The sequence below is a fragment of the Chiloscyllium plagiosum genome, unplaced genomic scaffold, assembly GCF_037043375.1.
Source record: "Chiloscyllium plagiosum isolate Xiang-an unplaced genomic scaffold, Cpla_swu_hap1 HiC_scaffold_18, whole genome shotgun sequence".
Lineage (NCBI taxonomy): Eukaryota > Metazoa > Chordata > Chondrichthyes > Orectolobiformes > Hemiscylliidae > Chiloscyllium > Chiloscyllium plagiosum.
The window spans coordinates 17,238,467-17,259,921 of record NW_028270156.1 but is presented as its reverse complement, the minus strand read 5'-3'; the positions used below and the strand labels follow the sequence as shown (position 1 = coordinate 17,259,921).

General features: G+C 49.3%; 1 protein-coding gene across 2 annotated transcripts in view; it reads left to right on the top strand.

The window, feature by feature from the left end:
• The first annotated feature begins 9,506 nt into the window (after positions 1-9,506).
• Positions 9,507-21,455, top strand: part of api5 (apoptosis inhibitor 5) — a 29,410-nt gene continuing 17,461 nt past the window's right edge. The window contains exon 1 of one of the 2 annotated variants that reach the window (XM_043705483.2): positions 9,507-9,670. In XM_043705483.2, coding sequence (XP_043561418.1) covers positions 9,602-9,670 — 69 coding nt within the window. In that variant the 5' untranslated portion in view covers positions 9,507-9,601. The remainder of the gene's footprint in view (positions 9,671-21,455) is intronic. The other variant, XM_043705482.2, reaches the window with a different exon arrangement.

The following is a 21,455-nucleotide window of genomic DNA, read 5'->3' as shown; positions in this document are numbered from 1 at the left end:
TCCTACCTCTCTTTTTTAATAAATGGATTATGTAGCTATCCTTCAATCTTTTGAAAATGTTCGAGAGTCCACAGAATCTTGAAGATGGCTGCCAATGCATCCAATATTTCTCGGGCTACTTCCTTAGGTACTCTGGGATGTAGATTTAGGTTCTGGGGATTTATCAGCCGTTAATCCCATCATTTCCCTACTAATTCTGATTTCTTCCAGTTTCTCCCTCTCATGAAACCCTGTGCTCCCCTATATTTCTGGTACGTTGTGTGTGTCCTCCCTTACGCGCACAGAATTAATGGGCATACTTAGATGGTCAGCCACTTATTTAGCCCCATATGAATTCTTCTCCATCTGATTGTAAAGCATTTAGATTTGTCTTCACCAATCTATTTCTCTTCACATAACTATAGAAACTTTTAAACTCAGTTTCTTATGTTCCCCGCGCATGTGTGAGAGTGTGTTCTCTCACACTCTATTTTCATTTCCTTAATCTCTTTGTCCTCCTCTGCTGAATTGTAAACTGCTCCCAATCCTCAGGTCTGTTGTTATTTTCTGGCTAATTGTGTGCTTCTTCCTTGGATTTAAGTATTCTGAAGTAATGAGATATGATGTTCTTCATGGATCTTGAAAGAGGTCATAGAGTCATAGAGATGTACAGCACGGAAACAGTCCGTTCGGTCCAACTCGTCCATGTCAATCAGATATCCCAACCCAATCTAGTCCCATTTGCCAGCACTTGGCTCATATCCCTCCAAACCCCTTCTATTCACGTAACCATCCAGATGCCTTTTAAATGCTGTAATTGTACCACTTTCTCTGGCAGTTCATTCCATACACACGCCACGCTTTGCATGACAAAGTTATCCCTTAGGTCCCTTTTATATCTTTCCCCTCTCACCCTAACCATATGCTCTCTAGTTCTGGATTCCCCCACCCCAGGGAAAAGACTTTGTCTATTTATCCTATCCATGCCCCTCATGATTTTATAAACCTCTATGAGGTCACCCCCTCAGCCTTCGACGCTCCAGGGAAAACAGATGAAATGTTATCGTTTTGACATTAAAAACACTCGTTCTTACAAATGCAATCCCATACAGAGGTGTAATTTTAAAGACCCAAAATACAAACATTTCCTGTATTTATGAATGGTTCCTTTTCGTGTCATGCATTGTGTTGCAACTTATGTACAAATCGACAAGCGAACAGACTCCAGAACTGAACCCACTCGCAACCTGGGGACTGCTTGTACATGCGTTCCCACTTAGAAGAGATGTTAATTGGTTATTTAAGACATGAGAGTCTCCTTGATCTCTTGGTAATCAAGAGGAACCTTGATTATCCAAACAACACGGGCGGGGAGTATTTTGTGCGGATAACACGGATAACACAGTTTAGCCAAGCATCTTGCAATCTTGTTCGGATAATCTGAAGTTCGGATCATCAAATGCCGAATAATCGAGGTTCCTCTATATAGCAATTAACTGACCTCAGCTTTTAAGTTCTTAGCCCCTTAAACCTTGTAGTTTAATTCTTACTTGATAGGCATCTACTGCTTGAAATTAAAATTAAAAGTTAAACTGCTGCACCACTATCTGACTTAAAATCTACCATGAAGCCTTTCACTTCTGGTGCTAATATCCAGAATCTCTGTTTGCACCTAAGAAAATGCTTTTTCCCCTTGGTGCTCTTCATTTGCAATTTCTTGAATTTTCTGCTTTTCAAAGTATTTTCTTCTCAGAAATTTTCTCCTTACTGCTTTTTTGCTGATAATGTGCATTTAAATTTGCAAAAGCTCTTGACATGTCCAATCATGGCTACATTGGAAATTGTCAGGACCCCTGCTAAGCATTCATGATGTTTGCAGAATTGCTTTGCTCCACCATGTACAGTAAACATCCTAAAGTGGCTTTTGGAGGCAGTTTTCCAATCTCTGTATTTTTGAAGGCTTTTGGGAGGATAATGCTGCCCTCTTGTGGCCTACACAGCTGGCCAAATCAGTCAAAGCCTCAGTATTTCTTCAGTTTACGGACCAATTCTGAGATCTGCGCTCACCCCGCATCACAGATTGGCTCGCTCACTCCAAAGTCAAATCCTGCTTTAACTGTAAAAAAAAAACTGACCTTCTCATCACAGACCCTTACAACAATCCAATCATGAATCAGCTCATCTTGTAATGCCCCATATCTGCAATGGCTAGTTAGTAAAGGTCACGAAGGAAGATGGTTGTGGTTGTTGGAGATCAGTCAGTTCAGCTCCAGGCACCTCTACAGGAGTTTCTCACAGCAGTGTTCTAGACTGAACCATCTTCAGCTGCTTCATCAATGACCTTCCCTTCATCATAAGGTCAGAAATGGGGATGATCACTGATGATTAAACAAAGGTCAGCATCATTTGCGACTCCTCAGAAGCAGAAGCAGTCCATGTCTAAATGCAGCAAGACCTGGACAAAATCCATGCCTGGACTGAAAACTGGCAAGTAACGTTCATGCCACACAAATAATAGGCAATGACCATCTTCAAGAAGAGACAATCTAACTATCACACATCGACGTTCAATTTAGTTACCATCAATGAATACCCCACTGTCAACATCCTGTGTGTTACCATTGAAAGGAAACTGAACTAGGTTTGTGATATAAATACAGTGGCGACATGAACAGCTCAGAGGATAGGAATCTTCACTCACCAAAGCTTATCCACCATCTAAAAGGCACAAGTCAGGAGTGTGATGGAATACTCCCCACTTTCCCAAATGAGTGCAGCTTCAACAACACTCAAGAAATGGTAAGGTCCTGGGGAGTGTTGCTGAACAAGAGACCTTTTTTAAAAAATATTTATTTAATATTTATTTATTTTTACAAATACATTAAGGACAAAAGGGTAACTAGGGAGAGAATAGGGCCTCTCAAAGATCAGCAAGGAGACCTTTGTGTGGAGCCACGGAAAATGGGTGAGATACTAAATGAGTATTTTGCATCAGTATTTACTGTGGAAAAGAATATGGAAGATATAGACTGTAGGAAATAGATGGTGACATCTTGCAAAATGTTCATATTACAGAGGAGGAAGTGCTGGATGTCTTGAAATGCATAAAGATAGATAAATCCCCAGGACCTGACCAGGTGTACCCTAGAACTCTATGGGAACCTAGAGAAGTGATTGCTGGGCCTCTTGCTGAGATATTTGTATCATCGATAGTCACAGCTGAGGTGCCGGAAGACTGGAGGTTGGCTAACGTGGTGCCGCTATTTAAGAGGGGTGATAAGGACAAGCCAGGGAACTATAGACCAGTGAGCCTGACGTCAGTGGTGGGCAAGTTGTTGGAGGGAATCCTGAGGGACAGGATGTACATGTATTTGGAAAGGCAAGGAGTGATTAGGGATAGTCAACATGGGAAATCATGTCTCAGAAACTTGATTGAAGTAACAAAAAGATTTGATGAGGGCAGAGCGGTAGATGTGATCCATATGGACTTCAGTAAGGTGCTCGACAAGGTTCCCCATGGGAGACTGATCAGCAAGGTTAGACCTCATGGAATACAGGGAGAACTAGCCATGTGGATACAGAACTGGCTCAAAGGTAGAAGACAGAGGGTGGTGGTGGAGGGTTGTTTTTCAGACTGGAGGCCTGTGACCAGTGGAGTGCCACATGGATTGGTGCTGGGTCCTCTATTGTTTTGTCATTTACATAAATGATTTGGATGTGAGCATAAGAGATACAGTTAGTAAGTTTTCAGATGACACCAAAATTGGAGGTGTAGTGGACAGCGAAGAGGGTTACCTCAGATTACAACAGGATCTTGACCAGATGGGCCAATGGGCTGAGAAGTGGCAGATGGAGTTTAATTCAGATAAATGCGAGGTGCTGAATCTTGGGAATGCAAATCTGAGCAGGACTTATTCACTTAATGGTAAGGTCCTCGGGAGTGTTGCTGAACAAAGAGACCTTGGCGTGCAGGTTCATAGCTCCTTGAGAGTGGAGTCGCAGGTAAATAGGATAGTGAAGAAGGCGTTTGGTATGCTTTCCTTTATTGGTCAGAGTATTGAGTACAGGAGTTGGGAGGTCATGTTGCAGCTGTACAGGACATCGGTTAGGCCACTGTTGGAACATTGCATGCAATTTTGGTCTCCTTCCTATCAGAAAGATGGTATGAAACTTGAAAGGCTTCAGAAAAGATTTTCAAGGATGTTGCCAGGGTTGGAGGGTCTGAGCTATAGGGAGAGGCTGAACAGGCTGGGGCTGTTTTCCCTGGAGCGTCAGAGGCTGAGGGATGACCTTATAGAGGTTTACAAAATATGAGGGGCAAGGATAGAGTAAATAGACAAAGTCTTTTCCCTGGGGTCAGGGAGTCTAGAACTAGAGGGCAGAGGTTTAGGGTGAGAGGGGAAAGATATAAAAGAGATCTACGGGGCGACTTTTTCACACAGAGGGTGGTACGTGTATGGAATGAGCTGCCAGAGGAAGTGGTGAAGGCTGATACAATTGCAACATTTAAGAGGCATTTGGATGGGTATATGAACAGGAAGGGTTTGATTAGATTAGATTACTTACAGCGTGGAAACAGGCCCTTCGGCCCAACAAGTCCACCTCCGTTGCAACCCACCCAGACCCATTCCCCTACATTTACCCCTTCACCTAACAAACTACAGGCAATTTAGCATGGCCAATTCACCTAACCTGCACATCTTTTGGACTGTGGGAGGAAACCGGAGGAAACCCACACAGACACGGGGAGAATGTGCAAACTCCACACAGACAGTCGCCTGAGGTGGGAATTGAACCCAGGTCTCTGGCGCTGTGAGGCAGCAGTGCTAACCACTGTGCCACCGTGCCGCCCATTGGAGGGATATGGGCCGGGTGCTGGCTGGTGGGACTAGACTGGGTTGGGATATCTAGTCAGCATGGACAAGTTGGACCAAAGGGTCTGTTTCCATGCTGTACATCTCTATAACTCTACGACACTATGACCTTGAAGTGCACGTTCATAGTTTCTTCAAAGTGGAGTCGCAAGTAGATAGGATAGTGAAGAAAGCATTTTGTATGCTTTCCTTTTTTGAGCAGAGCATTATGTCTAGAAGTTGGGAGATCATGTTGCTGCTGTACAGGTCATTGGTTAGGCCACTTTTGGAATATTGTGTGCAATTCTGGTCTCCTCGCTATCGGAAAGGTGTTGTAAAACTTGAAAGAGTTCAGAAATGATTTACAAGGATATTGTCAGGGTTGGAGAATTTAAGCGATAGGGAGAGGCTGAATTCTCTTGTGCTGTTTTCCCAGGAGCATCAGAGCCTCAGGGGTGACCTTATAGAGGTTTATAAAATCATGAGGGGCGTGGACAGGGTAAATAGACAAGGGTCTTATCCTGGGGTACAGGGTCCAGAGCTAGAGGGCATAGGTTTAGGGTGAGAGGGGAAAGATTTAAAAGAGACCTAAGGGGCAACGTTTTCAGAGGATGGTATATGTATGGAATGAGCTGCCAGAGGAAGTGGTGGAGACTGGTAGAATTACAGCATTTAAAAGGCATCTGGATGAGTATATGAATAGGAAGGGTTTGGAGGGATATGGGCCAAGTGCTGGCAAATGGGAACTAGATTAGGTTAGGAAATATGGTCTACATGGACGAGTTGGACCGAAGGATCTGTGTACATCTCTATGACTCTAAACCTGACATCATCCAGGACAAAGCAGCCAACTTGATTGGTCCAAGATCAATTCCCACCACTACCAGCACAATGTGTACTATCATGCATTACAGAAATTCACCAGGACTCGTTGTGTATCTTCCAAACTCATGACCACTATCTTCTAGAAGGACAAAGGCAGCAGACACATGAGAACATTACCACCTGCAAATTCCAATCCAAGCCATTCACTAACCTGTCGTGGAAATATATTGGAGTTGATAAAGCGTGGCGCTGAAAAAGACAGAGCAGGTCAGGCAGCATCCAAGGAGCAAGCAAGTCAATGTTTCAAGCAGGACCGTTCTTCAGGATGGAAACATATTGCCATACTTTCACTATCATTGGGTCAAAATTCTGGAACTCCTTCCCTCATAGTATTGTGGGTCTACCTACACCAACTGGACAGGAGTTGTTCAAGAGGGCAGATCATCACCACCTTATAAAAGGCAACTATGGATAGACAATAAATATTGGCCCAGTCTGTGATGCCCACATTTGATAAGTGAATTTAAAACAGAAGAAACAATTACTGAATTCCCCTGGTCGGTGGGATCTTTGATAAGTCACATTCACACAACTTATGATTCTATTTTGGGCTTAAATATGCTTCAAATTTCCTAAAAATGAACCTGAAATCTGTAAAGATCACACAAGAACATTAAAAGCAATAGCCTGATTGCAAACAGGAACAGATTAACCTGGTGCTTCTGCTCCTTGATTAGCAAGCCTGTTGTTGCTCAATATCATTAGAACTATTTCTTCCACAATTCCCAACACTGACCTTTCTGTGTGTATTGTGCATTTTCGAAGTGCTGTGGCAGAGACACTGGTGCTGCCATCCCATTTACATGTTCGTTGATGACATCACTATGATCGGTTGAATCTCAGATGGCGAAGAAACAGACTACAGACAGGAGGTGGAATACCTGGAAGAATGGTGCACTGAGAACAATCTAGCTCTCAATGCCGGCAAAACCAAGGAACTCATTATTGACTTTCAGCAGGATGTTACTCATGCCCCCTACACATTAACAGCATAGAGGTGGAACGAGTGGAGAGTGTCAAGTTCCTAACAGTGGTCATCCACAACAAGCTTTCTTGGACTCTTCATGTGGACACACAGGTTACAAAGGCCCAACAACATCTCTTTTCCTCAGGCAGCTGAGTAAATTTGGCATGACAGCGAATACCCTTGCCAACTTTTATAGGTGCACCAACAAGAGCATTCTGTCTGGATGTATCACTACCTGGTATGGCAACTGTACCATTCAAGATCAGAGAGTGGTGAACTCGGCCCAGACAATCACAAAGGCCAAACTCCGATCTACAGAATCCATCTACCAGGCCCGCTGTCAAGGAAAGGCCGCCAGCATTCTCAATTATCCATCCCACCCTGGCAATGTTTTTCTACAACCTCTACCATTGGGGAGAAGGTACAGAAGCCTGAACACATGCACCAGCCGGTTTCTAAACAGTTTCTACCCTACTTTGTGGGAATACTGAATGCACTCACAAATTCTTAACAATCACCTGTACCTGTATTTTCGTTTTTGCCGCTGTTTACCTATTATTTACTTTTCTATGCTACTTAACTCTGTGATCACAAGACAAAGCTTTTCACTGTGCCTCGGTACACGTGACAATAAATTCAACTCAATTCAATTCAGTTCAATTGTGGGTTTAAGTATATCTCTGACCTAAGAAAATATCTGATTTGTTTTTACCCCTGAAGTCTGCTGCTGATTCTTCTCCTCATAGATTTCAGCCTGTAGCTGTAACGTCTCACTGATTTGGAGTCCCTATTGCTGCCAACGTGCTTTGATTTGTTTTTACCCATACAACCCTTAGTTGATAGGTTCAAAGTTTGTGAGAAGATTTGTAGCTCGGGTGCTCATTGTTGTGGTTCTGTTCGCCGAGCTGGGAATTTGTGTTGCAGACATTTCGTCCCCTGTCTAGGTGACATCCTCAGTGCTTGGGAGCCTCCTGTGAAGCGCTTCTGTGATGTTTCCTCCGGCATTTATAGTGATTTGTCTCTGCTGCTTCCGGTTGTCAGTTCCAGCTGTCCGCTGCAGTGGTCGGTATATTGGGTCCAGGTCGATGTGCTTATTGATTGAATCTGTGGATGAGTGCCATGCCTCTAGGAATTCCCTGGCTGTTCTCTGTTTGGCTTGTCCTATAATAGTAGTGTTGTCCCAGTCGAACTCATGTAGCTTGTCATCTGCGTGTGTGGCTACTAAGGATAGCTGGTCGTGTCGTTTCGTGGCTAGTTGGTGTTCATGGATGCGGGTCGTTAGCTGTCTTCCTGTTTGTCCTACGTAGTGTTTTGTGCAGTCCTTGCATGGGATTTTGTACACTACATAATAGGTCTTCAAGCTAAAGTTCCCATGAGGTTTGCAACTTCAGGTTCCACTTTGCACTGCTCAGAGACTGCTTCCTTAAATGTCCTGTCTCCAGTGCATCTCGGTCTCTGTCTTCTCTAAGATTCGCGATTTCTTATTCTTGGGAATTCCGGCAACTCTTCTATTAGAATCATTGAATCCCTACACGTGAAAGTAGGTCCACACTGACCCTCCAAAGAGCGTCCAACCCAGATCCACTCGCCTACTCTCTCCCATCCCATAGCATAACCTACACATCCCTGGACACTACAGACAATTTAGCACAGCCAATCCACCTAACCTGCACACCTTTGTAGTCTGAGAGGAAACTGGAGCACTTAGAGTAAACCATGCAGACACGGAGACAGTGTGCAAACTCCACACAGAAATGGATAGACTCTTTAATTGGAACACTTACACAACATCAGAAAATGCTGGGTTCAGCTCCAGTGACTGTCCCCTAAATATTCTACTATTTGACCATACTCTAGCAATCCCCTTACTGTTGCACTGGGAACATGTTGCTGCTGAACAGTTTTTGTTCAGAACAATCCTGGAAGTGGGTCACCTACACACCTACTATCACCGTCTACATTGGGATAATTAATGTTCCCCAATTAGATCTATATCGTTTTTGTTTCTCTCTGTAATTTCCTCGTAATTTGCTCCCCATATCATTTCTGATGGCCTTGGGCCTACACAAAGCATTGTAAATGGACCTTATTTGTTCTTTAACTTTAGCAAATCAATTCACGAAGTCCACTTTCACAATGTGTCACAATTTGGACTTTTGAAAGCTTGGTTCCCTAGATTTCCACCATTTGCAATATTTTGCTTTCAAATTTGAGATATTATGACGCATCTCTGGAGCAGGTGGGTCCAGAAACTAGGCCTCCTGGCCCAGTTTTTAATTTTTGACTTTTAGTTAATGTGTTATTGTTTCTTCTGCTGAGAACGGGATGGTGCTGGCGCCAGAGGATCTGGAAGCTGCCCAATCTGGAGGTGACGGTGTCGAAGAAGAGCTTATGCCCAACACGTCGATTCTCCTGCTCCTTGGATGCTGCCTGACCTGCTGCGCTTTTCCAGCAACACATTTTTAGGCTGTGACCTCCAGCATCTGCAGTCCTCACTTTCTCCTCGCTGGAGGACTCCCGAGCGGTAGGTGGCGGTGTCGCTGGAGGAACTCCCGGGCGGAAGGTGGCGATGTCGGTGGATGAGCTCCCGGGCGGAAGATGGTGTATCACTAGGGGAACTCCCGGCCGCAAGGTGGAGATGTCGGTGGAGGAACTCCCGGGCGGAAGGTGGTGTGTCACTAGGGGAACTCCCGGACGCAAGGTGGCGATGTCGGTGGAGGAACTCCCGGGCGGAAGGTGGCGTGTCACTGCAGGAACTCCCGGGGGGAAGGTGGCGGTGTCGCCGGAGGACTGTAAGGTTGTCGCGAGGTTTACCGCTTGATTGACAGGCGGCAGCGAAGAGTATTGAGTGGCAGTCTCACGTTCTCACCAGTAACCGCAGTACAGTCGGTGCCGGGGGCGGGGGGGAGATTAAACAATGACCACGGTGGAGGAGTTGTACCGTAACTACGGCATTCTGGCGGACGCCACGGAGAATGTGGGCCAGGTGAGTGCGCGGGCGGCGGAAAACAGGCGGTGAATGCGCTTTGTTTAGGCCGGAGACAGGGGCCGGGCCTGGGGACAGGGGCCGGGGAGAGGGGTCTGGGGACAGGGAACAGGGGCCGGGCCTGGGGACGGGGGCAGGGGCCGGGCCTGGGGACGGGGGCAGGGGCCGGGCCTGGGGAGAGGGGCCGGGCCGGGCCTGGGGGGAGTGAGGTTCGGGTGGCGGGCTGTCGGCTTCACTGTTGGCTCAGGCTTTTAGCCAGATCCAGCCCCACTCGCCACCACCCACTCGCGTTACTCTACCCCGTCTCTCTCTTCTCCCCCCCCCCCCCCGTCTCTCTCTTCTCCCCCCCCCCCCGTCTCTCTCTCCCCCCCCCCCGTCTCTCTCTTCCCCCCCCCCCCCGTCTCTCTCTTCCCCCCCCCCGTCTCTCTCTTCCCCCCCCCGTCTCTCTCTTCCCCCCCCCGTCTCTCTCTTCCCCCCCCCCCGTCTCTCTCTTCCCCCCCCTCGTCTCTCTCTTCCCCCCCCCCCGTCTCTCTCTTCCCCCCCCCGTCTCTCTCTTCCCCCCCCTCGTCTCTCTCTTCCCCCCCCCCCCCGTCTCTCTCTTCCCCCCCCCGTCTCTCTCTTCCCCCCCCCCGTCTCTCTCTTCTCCCCCCCCCCCCGTCTCTCTCTTCCCCCCCCCCGTCTCTCTCTTCCCCCCCCCCCGTCTCTCTCTTCCCCCCCCCCCGTCTCTCTCTTCCCCCCCCTCGTCTCTCTCTTCCCCCCCCCCGTCTCTCTCTTCCCCCCCCGTCTCTCTCTTCCCCCCCCCCGTCTCTCTCTTCTCCCCCCCCCCCATCTCTCTCTTCCCCCCCCCCGTCTCTCTCTTCCCCCCCCCGTCTCTCTCTTCTCCCCCCCCCGTCTGTCTCTTCTCCCCCCCCCCCCATCTGTCTCTTCTCCCCCCCCCCCCGTCTCTCTCTTCCCCCCCCGTCTCTCTCCCCCCCCCCCCCCCCGTCTCTCTTCCCCCCCCCCCCGTCTCTCTTCCCCCCCCCCCGTCTCTCTCCCCCCCCCCCCCGTCTCTCTCCCCCCCCCCCCCCGTCTCTCTCCCCCCCCCCGTCTCTCTCCCCCCCCCCGTCTCTCCCCCCCCCGTCTTTCTCCCCCCCCCCCCCCCCGTCTCTCTCCCCCCCCCCGTCTCTCTCCCCCCCCGTCTCTCTCCCCCCCCCGTCTCTCTCCCCCCCCGTCTCTCTCCCCCCCCGTCTCTCTCCCCCCCCGTCTCTCTCCCCCCCCGTCTCTCTCCCCCCCGTCTCTCTCCCCCCCCCGTCTCTCTCCCCCCCCCCGTCTCTCTCCCCCCCCGTCTCTCTCCCCCCCCGTCTCTCTCCCCCCCCCCGTCTCTCTCCCCCCCCCGTCTCTCTCCCCCCCCCCGTCTCTCTCTCCCCCCCCCGTCTCTCTCTCCCCCGTCTCTCTCCCCCCCGTCTCTCTCCCCCCCCGTCTCTCTCCCCCCCCCGTCTCTCTCCCCCCCCCCGTCTCTCTCCCCCCCCCGTCTCTCTCCCCCCCCCGTCTCTCTCCCCCCCCCGTCTCTCTCCCCCCCCCGTCTCTCTCCCCCCCCCGTCTCTCTCCCCCCCCCCGTCTCTCTCCCCCCCCCGTCTCTCTCCCCCCCCCGTCTCTCTCCCCCCCGTCTCTCTCCCCCCCCCGTCTCTCTCCCCCCCCCCGTCTCTCCCCCCCCCCCGTCTTTCTCCCCCCCCCGTCTCTCTCCCCCCCCCCGTCTCTCTCCCCCCCCCGTCTCTCTCCCCCCCCCCGTCTCTCTCCCCCCCCCCCCTCTCTCCCCCCCCGTCTCTCTCCCCCCCCCCGTCTCTCCCCCCCCCCGTCTCTCCCCCCCCCCGTCTCTCCCCCCCCCGTCTCTCTCCCCCCCCCCCGTCTCTCTCCCCCCCCCGTCTCTCCCCCCCCCCGTCTCTCTCCCCCCCCGTCTCTCTCCCCCCCCCGTCTCTCTCCCCCCCCCCGTCTCTCCCCCCCCCCCCCCCCGTCTCCCCCCCCCCCTCCCCCTCTCCCCCCCCCCCTCCCCCCCCACCCCCTCTCCCCCCCCCCTTTTCCCCCCCCTCTCTCCCCCCCCCCTCTCCCCCCCGTCTCCCCCACCCTCTCTCCCCCACCCTCTCTCCCCCACCCTCTCTCCCCCACCCTCTCTCCCCACCCTCTCTCCCCCACCCTCTCTCCCCCACCCTCTCTCCCCCACCCTCTCTCCCCCACCCTCTCTCCCCCACCCTCTCTCCCCCACCCTCTCTCCCCCACCCTCTCTCCCCCACCCTCTCTCCCCCACCTCTCTCCCCCACCCTCTCTCCCCCACCCTCTCTCCCCCACCCTCTCTCCCCCACCCTCTCTCCCCCACCCTCTCTCCCCCACCCTCTCTCCCCCACCCTCTCTCCCCCACCCTCTCTCCCCCACCCTCTCTCCCCCACCCCTCTCTCCCCACCCTCTCTCCCCCACCCTCTCTCCCCCACCCTCTCTCCCCCACCCTCTCTCCCCCACCCTCTCTCCCCACCCTCTCTCCCCCACCCCTCTCTCCCCCACCCTCTCTCCCCCACCCTCTCTCCCCCACCCTCTCTCCCCCACCCTCTCTCCCCCACCCTCTCTCCCCCACCCTCTCTCCCCCACCCTCTCTCCCCCACCCTCTCTCCCCCCCCCTCTCTCCCCCCCCCCCTCTCTCCCCCCCCCTCTCTCCCCCCCCCCCTCTCTCCCCCCCCCCCCTCTCTCCCCCCCCTCTCTCCCCCCCCCCTCTCTCCCCCCCCCCTCTCTCCCCCCCCCTCTCTCCCCCCCCCTCTCTCCCCCCCCCTCTCTCCCCCCACCCTCTCTCCCCCACCTCTCTCCCCCCCCTCTCGTCACTCCCCCCCCCTCTCGTCACTCCCCCCCCCCCGTCACTCCCTCCCCCCCCTCCGTCACTCCCTCCCCCCCCAGTCACTCTCCCCCCCAGTCACCCCCCGTCACTCCCCCCCCCCCCCCCCCCGTCACTTACCCCCCCCCCCGTCACTTACCCCCCCCCGTGTCACTTACCCCCCCCCCCCGTGTCACTTACCCCCCCCCCCGTGTCACTTACCCCCCCCCCCCGTGTCACTTACCCCCCCCCCCCGTGTCACTTACCCCCCCCGTGTCACTTACCCCCCCCCGTGTCACTTACCCCCCCCCGTGTCACTTACCCCCCCCGTGTCACTTACCCTCCCCCGTGTCACTTACCCCACCCGTGTCACTTACCCCCCCCGTGTCACTTACCCCCCCCCCGTGTCACTTACCCCCCCCCGTGTCACTTACCCCCCCCGTGTCACTTACCCCCCCCCGTGTCACTTACCCCCCCCCCCGTGTCACTTTCCCCCCCCCCGTGTCACTTTCCCCCCCCCCGTGTCACTTTCCCCCCCCCCGTGTCACTTTCTCCCCCCCCCCCCGTGTCACTTTCCCCCCCCCCCGTGTCACTTCCCCCCCCCCCCGTCACTGACCCCCCCCCCGTCACTGACCCCCCCCCCCGTCACTGACCCCCCCCCCCGTCACTGACCCCCCCCCCCCGTCACTGACCCCCCCCCCCGTCACTGACCCCCCCCCCCCGTCACTGACCCCCCCCCCCCCGTCACTGACCCCGCCCCCCCGTCACTGACCCCGCCCCCCCGTCACTGACCCCGCCCCCCCGTCACTGACCCCGCCCCCCCGTCACTGACCCCGCCCCCCCGTCACTGACCCCGCCCCCCCGTCACTGACCCCGCCCCCCCCGTCACTGACCCCGCCCCCCCGTCACTGACCCCGCCCCCCCGTCACTGACCCCCCCCCCCGTGTCACTGACCCCCCCCCCCGTGTCACTGACCCCCCCCCCCGTGTCACTGACCCCCCCCCGTGTCACTGACCCCCCCCCGTGTCACTGACCCCCCCCCCGTGTCACTGACCCCCCCCCGTGTCACTGACCCCCCCCCGTGTCACTGACCCCCCCCCGTGTCACTGACCCCCCCCGTGTCACAGACCCCCCCCCGTGTCACAGACCCCCCCCCGTGTCACAGACCCCCCCCGTGTCACAGACCCCCCCCGTGTCACTGACCCCCCCCCGTGTCACTGACCCCCCCCCGTGTCACTTATTCCCTCCCCGTGTCACTCACTCTTTCCCCCCCCCCCGCCGTGTCACTCACTCTTCTCCCCCCCGCCTTGTCACTCACTCTTCCCCCCCCCGTGTCATTCACTCTTCCTCCCCCCCCCCGTGTCATTCACTCTTCCTCCCCCCCGTGTCATTCACTCTTCCTCCCCCCCCCGTGTCATTCACTCTTCCTCCCCCCCCCGTGTCATTCACTCTTCCTCCCCCCCCCGTGTCATTCACTCTTTCCCCCCCCCCCCCCCGTGTCATTCACTCTTCGCCTCCCCCCCCGTGTCATTCACTCTTCGCCTCCCCCCCCCCGTGTCATTCACTCTTCGCCTCCCCATCTCACTCACTCACCCGCTCCCATCTCACTCATTTCCCCCCCCCCGTCTCACTCCTCCCCCCAACTATCTCTGACCCACCCCCCAATTCCCTCTTGTCCCCTCCACTCTCCCCATGAAACCTTCTGCCACCTGACCCCTACTTGAGCCTCTTCGCTGTCCCCTCACCCCTGCCCCCACGCACCCCCCCTCACCCCTCCTCCCACCTACCCCTTCTCAGTCACACTTCCTCCCGCACACCCCATCTCTCTTATCGCCACTCTCATCCAGTCACATATTAGTGCAGAATGGAAATAGACCCTTCAATCCAACTTGTCCCTGCTGATCAAATATCCTAAATTAACCTAGTCCCTTTTTCAGTATTTGACCCCTGTCCCCTTAAAGCTTTTCTATTCATAGACACACCCAGATGGTTCTGGCACCACCCTGTGTTGGGAAAGGTTGCCCCCTTAAGTCCATTTTAAATCTTTCCCCTCTCACCTTAAACCTGTTCCCTCTAGTTTTGGACTTCCTACTCTGGGGAATCTTGGTTATTCATCCTTTCCATGCCCTTCCTGATTTTTATCAACCTCTATAAGGCCACCCCCTCTGTCTCTGATGTTCCAGGGAAAATAGCCCCAGCTTATTCAGCCTCTCCATGTAGCTCAAGCTTTCCAATCCCTTTTTGGCCACTTTCATGTTTTAACAGCTTTCCTGTAGTCAAAATTGATCACAGAATTCCAAAAGTGGCCTAACCATTGTCCTGTGCAGCCGCAACATGACCTCCCAACTCAATGCACTGACCGAGCATACCAAATGCCTTCTTCACTACCTGCCTACTTGCGACGCCACCTTCAAGGTACTATGTACCTGTACCCCAAGGTCTCTTTGCTCGGCAACACTCCCCAGCACTCTTACATTAAGGTTATAAATCCTGCCTGATTTGCCGTACCAAAATGCAACACCTCACATTTATCTCAAGTAAACTCCCATCTGCTGCTTCTCAGCCCATTTGATCAATAGTCCATTGCACTTTGAGGTGGCCATCTTCACTATCTACTACATCACTAATTTTGTTGTCATCTGTAAACTTACTAACAATGCCTCCTTTATTCATGTCCCCATTTTGTCATACAGCATGGAAACAGACCCTTCAGTCCAACAAGTCTGTGCCTAACATAATCCCAAACTAAGCTAGTACCACCTGCCTGCTCCTGGCCCATATCTCTCCAAACATTTCCAAAACACGTATTTATCCAAATGTCTTTTAAACCTTGTAATTGTACCACTTTCTCAGAATGTTCATTCCACACACAAACTACGCTCTGTCAAAAAATTTTGCCTCTTACGTCTTTGTTAAATCTCGCTGCTAGCGAAAAGCGAACAAACTTTATCTCTACCTATATCTCTCATTATTTTGTAGACTTCTATCAGATCACCCTCCCAACCTCCTATGTTCCAGTGAAAAATGTCCCAGCCTATCCAGCCTTTCTTTATAACTCAAACCTTCCATACCTGGTAAATTTCTTCTGAACTCTCTCCAACTTGATAATATCCTTCCTATAACTGGATGACCAGAACTGGACACAGTATACCAGAAGAGGCCTCACCAATGCCCTGTACAACCTCAACATGACTTCCCACTCCAATATCAAATGACTGAGCAATTAAGGCCAACATGCCAAATGCCTTTTAACCACCCTGTCCATACCATTTACATAAGTGACGAAAAGCAGTGGCCTCATTACTGTTCCTTGAGACACACTGCTAGTCACAGCCTCCAGTCCAAAAAACAATCATCTCTGGTCCTCATCATCTTCCAACCCCACCTTGCTCTCTTCCCACCTTCCCCTCCACTCATCCTACTGTTCTTCCATAAGGCCATTAGACATAGCTCTAGAAATTAGGCCATTTAGCCCATCAAGTCTGTTCTACCATTCAATCATGGCTGATAAGTTTCTCCACCCCATTCTCCTGTAGCCCTTGATCCCCTTGACAATCAAGAGTTATCCATCTCAGTCTTAAGTACACTCAGTGACCTGGCCACCTCAGCCTTCTGTGGCAATGAATTTCATAGATTGACCACTCTCTGGCTGAAGAAGTTTCTCCTCATCTCTGTACCCTTTACTCTAAGGCTGTACCCTTGGGTCCTAGTCTCTGTTGCTAATGGAAGCATCTTCCCAATGTCCACTCTGTCCAGGCCGTTCAGTATTCTCTAAGTTTCAATTCGATTCCCCCCTCATTCTTCCAAACACCATCGAGTATAGACCCAGAGTCCTCAAACTTTCCTCATACATTAAGACTTTCATTCCTGAAATCATGCTAATGAACCTTCTCTGGGCCTGCTCCATGGCCAGTACATCATAGGGCCAGAATTGTTCACAATATTCTAAATATGGTCTGACCACATTCAACCTTCACCCCTTGCTCATCCTTGTCCACTCCCCCTCTCTCCTAACCTCCCCATACTTATGCATGAAGATGTATAAGATGCTCAGAGAGCAGTTTCCCTAAGTAGCCACCATCCAAGTTCATGGTTCCTCTTTATACTTTCTTTACTTGTATGTGTATGAGCTTGAGAATTAGGAGGAAGAATAGGCAATTCAGCCCTTCAGCCTGCTCTGTCATTTGATAAAATCGTGGATGAGCCTTTACCTATGTATTTCAGTACAAAACAACACCCATTTTTAGAGAGAGATTTCATAAGGCTTCAGGGAGGTCAACTTACACACTAGCATCCGTGACAGGTGATTTCCATTGTGAAGCCAAGTCACAACCTGGATAAGAGCCAATCAGTTTCCATAGACGTTTTTGTCTCCCTTTAAGCAAATCATTCTAGTCGCAGCTGCTTACTCTATTGTCATATCCCCTCAAACTGGTTATTTCATCCATTTTTAAGTCTAATCTGGATGTATTCAGAGTCCCAGAGACTCCTAATTCTAAAGAAACTTTTTTCCCCTTGAATCTTGTTTTATTTTGTATCTATAGATTTTTTTTCTTGGATGTCTCAATGACTAGTTTGTTTTCACCCACTAGGATTGGTTGTGTATTATTTGCCTTAATATTGTGTGTTTAATATATTACGGTGCATGATCAGTGGTATTTTAATAAAGTGAGGACAGCAACAGTTCTAGTTGCTCTTACAGCTGGAGATCAATGCCTATGTTTTGTTCTTCTCTACTAAATTTTTTTCCTTAATGTTTGTGCCAATTAATCTTGATTGGACCTATTTGAGAAAAAAAAGCATTATGGTAGGAATCTGAAATGCACTACGCGGGAAGGCAGTCGAGGCTGGAAATAGAACAAATATTTTAAAACATTTTAAAAATATTTTAATGAGCATGTGAAATATCATAACATACAAGGATATGGGAGAAGTGCTGAAAATTGGGGTTCGCGCACCTTTAGTGGTAATTGTTTTTGGTGCAGAGTCAATGTGCCAAAGGGCCTTTTCTATGCTGCGTGAGTCTATGACTAGAAACATGTTGATTTGATCTGTATTGATCGATATTCTCGTAGCTTTAAATTTTGCTATTGTTTGTCTGTATTTGTAATATTCAAACAAAATACAATTCAATATTTAGTATTTTTATTTCCCAATGGCAGGCAACATTGTAACGAAACAAAAACAGAAATCACTGGAAAAACTCCGAGCTGAAGAGTGATTGGATTTCTCTGATTTCTGTTCACAGATGCTGCTGTACCTGCTGAGTTTTACCAGCAATTTGTTTTGTTTCTGATTTCCAGCATTCAGAGTTCTTTCCATTTAACGTTGTAATTAATCTATGTTTGTCTTTGAAAGCCTCAATACCCTTGCTATTGTTCATTTCTCAATATAGAAACACAGTGCTTTATTCAATATGGAGGTGCAAATTTGTAACAAATTTTGACAATTGTGACAAAATATTACAGAAAGATTTTATGTTCAGAAGTCTCATTTGATTTGAGGTTTAATGTAATTGCTGTGGTATTGCAGCAGTAACAATACTGGAGTTATTATACCTCTGGAACTGACAGCAATGTCTGGAATTTGTTCAAGTGTAAATGCAGAAGTTGCTGTCAGTGTTTCTAAGCTGCGTAAGATATATTGCTGGGTGAAAATCTTTGAGAATCATTGAATTTCAGACAATTTTATTCTTTTATTCCATAATATTCTCTGCAAAAACCCTTGACATTACGACAGCTTCTTAAATGGTTTGAACAATATACTCATTACTTGACTACTGCTGCTTCTGAAACCTGAGTTTATACTTGTGGCATGTCAATTTTGTCCATTAAGATGAAGTCCAATTTTAACTTTTACATTATAACATTTCACTTTCCACTACAATCGCGTGTATGCCCAGTCAGATTTATTCTCGTTAAAATTTAGTTGAAGAAAAAGATAATTGGTTCATTTTACTTCCTGGCTTGCTGTCTGAGAGTGTAATTTAGTGTGGTCGCCTGTTTAGTGATACTAGACAGATTAGATTACTTATAATGCGGAAATAGGCCCTTCGGCCCAACAAGTCCACACCGACCCTCCGAAGAGCAACCCACCCAGACCCATTCCCCTACATCTAACACTACGGGCAATTTAGCATGGCCAATTTACCTAACCAATTCACCTAACCTGCACATTTTTGGACTGTGGGAGGAAACCAGAGCACCCGGAGGAAACCCACACAGACAGTTGCCTGAGGCGGGAATTGAACCCGGGTCTCTGGCACTGTGAGGCAGCAGTGTTAACCACTGTGCTACCATGCCGCCCGGTAGAACATTATTCCAACACTTCACTACCGGACACTTGGTAGATCTCTTGTCTTTATGCCATTTTCAAATTAAACCCAGAAAAATCCACAGTGTAGATGGTCGAAGCTATTAAGCTAGTTTTGTTTGGAGTCAGTAGCTGTTGCTTTGCTATTAATTTTGAAGCCTGGCCACAGTGAATGTGTTTTTATAACTGTTTAAAGGGGATGCCATACTTGTGTATACAATTTGTATACAGACAAAGCACCAGTGTAAAAATGCTAGGCTTTTCTGATCTGTGCTTTCTGTTATTTAGAATAGCTTGACCATATTTGATGCAATTTGTCAAATTAAACTTTTTTTAAAATTCTAATCTATGACCCGTCATTAAATCTCAAAAGCACTGTGTACGTCTTGTAGATTCAATCACATATCTATATGATCTAGCAATAGAATAATGTAATGTGCCCTGCATGTGTAATATTGCTTCCCCTTAGAAAAGAGCACTGTAATGTACTGTGAACAATAAATTAAAGATGCTATATTGATACAACGAGTTTTGAGAAGATTTGTAGCTCAAGTTGAGGTTCTGGATGTAGGTTTGCTCGCTGAGCTGGAAGGTTCATTTTCAGACGTTTCGTCTCCATACCAGGTAACATCTTCAATGAGCCTCCGGACGAAGCACTGCTGATTGTTCCTGCTTTCTATTTATATGTTTGGGTTTTTTGGGTTGGTGATGCCATTTCCTGTTCTTTTTCTCCAGGGGGCTGGTAAATCTGGTCCAAGTCAATGTGTTTGTTGATAGAATTCTGGTTGGAATGCCATGTTTCTAGGAATTCTCGTGCGTGTCTCTGTTTGGCTTATCCTAGGATGGATGTGTTGTCCCAGTCGAAGTGGTGTCCTTCCTCATCTGTATGTAAGGATACTAGTGAGAGAGGGTCATGTCATTTTGTGGCTAGTTGATGTTCATGTATCCTGGTGGCTAGTTTTCTGCCTTTTTGTCCAATGTAGTGTTTGTTACAGTCCTTGCACGGTATTTTGTAAATGACATTAGTTCTGCTTGTTGTCTGTATAGGGTCTTTCAAGTTCATTAGGTGCTGTTTTAGTGTGTTGGTGGGTTTGTGGGCTACCATGAGGCCAATGGGTCTGAGTAGTCTGGCACTCATTACCAAGATGTCTTTGATTTAGGGGAGAGTGGCTGGGACACGTTTTGTCTGCTTGTTTGGATTTGTTGCTGAGAAGTCTTCAGACTGTGTTCATTGGGTATAGGTTGATTTTCGTCTGCTCTGCATAGTTCCTCTCTGCTGCAGTGTGTGGTGGCTTGATGGAATAATGTTCTGATGTAGCTTCGTTTGTGGATGTTGGGATGATTGCTTGTGTAGTTCAATATTTGGTCTGTATGTGTTGTTTTCCTGTAGACGCTGGTTTGAAGATCCCCGTTGGCTGTTCGCTCTACTTTGACATTTAGGAATGGCAGTTTGTTGTAGTTTTCCTCCTCTTTAGTGAATTTTATGCCAGTAAGGGTATTATTGATGGTTGTCTTCCCCCCCCCCCCCCCCGACAAAAAGAACAGGAAATGACATTGCCATAGGAAATAACATCAGCAACCCAATCAAACCCAAACATATAATTAGAAAGCAGGAATCATCAGCAGTGCTTCGTCTGGAGGCTCACTGGCGATGTTACCTAGTTTGATGACGAAACATCCGAAAATGAACCTTCCAGCTCAGCGAGCAAACCTACATCTATGTTGATAAGGGTGACTTAGAAAAGTCAAACTTTATTGAAGGCAGTGGTTTTAATGTGCTGGATGGGCAGATCAGGTATGTATCTTGTACATCTCCAGAGTTTGCTGTCCTGAGCCTTTAGTGTCTTAAAATGCCACACCTCCATCTTAATACGTGTATTTTGTTTTATGTGACATAAAACAGGGTACTGTTGGTAATATGTGAAAATGTATCCATCTGCAATACAGATAAGAGTTGTCCAGCTGCAAAGTGATCTTTAAAATGTGTACAATTTCTGAGTTACACCTTAAAACTGCAAGCTTTATTCACCGGCTAAGCTCTTTGCTCAGTCAACCAGTTTTGAGTGATTGTAGTCTGTATATTTGTAAAAGTTATGTTTTCTGACATCCCAGAGGAAGTTTGCTAAAAGCAACACCAACCAGGTTGATAAACTGCAGTGTTTCCTATCATGTTCCAGTCATTATCAAAGATAATGTTTTCTGTGGGAAGTGCTCAGGAATCCAACTATTGTCTGCCTGTATTGAAATGTGTGTTGTGTTGATATGGAAACTGTCATCCTCATAAAAAGTCCTGTGAATTGTGTAGTTAATCTTGAGTCTTTTGTCTTAAAGTTTCATGGGGGGGTTATGCAGTTATGGCGGTGTGGAGTGCAGGTGGGGAAAAAAAAATGGATTCAGACTTCAATCAGAGCAGCCACGATCTTATTGAATGGCAAAGATGGATTGGGCTGAAGAGCCAACACCTCTGACTCCTAATGTTCTTATCTTTAATTATTTTTGTTGAATTAATATGATTTTTCCCTTTATTCATTTTCTGATGCTAAAATTTAGAACTGAAAAGTAATTAAATACAAACTTGAGTCTTTAACCAGCAATAAAAGATGACATCACAGGTCCTTTTTATAATGCTAAATCATCTGG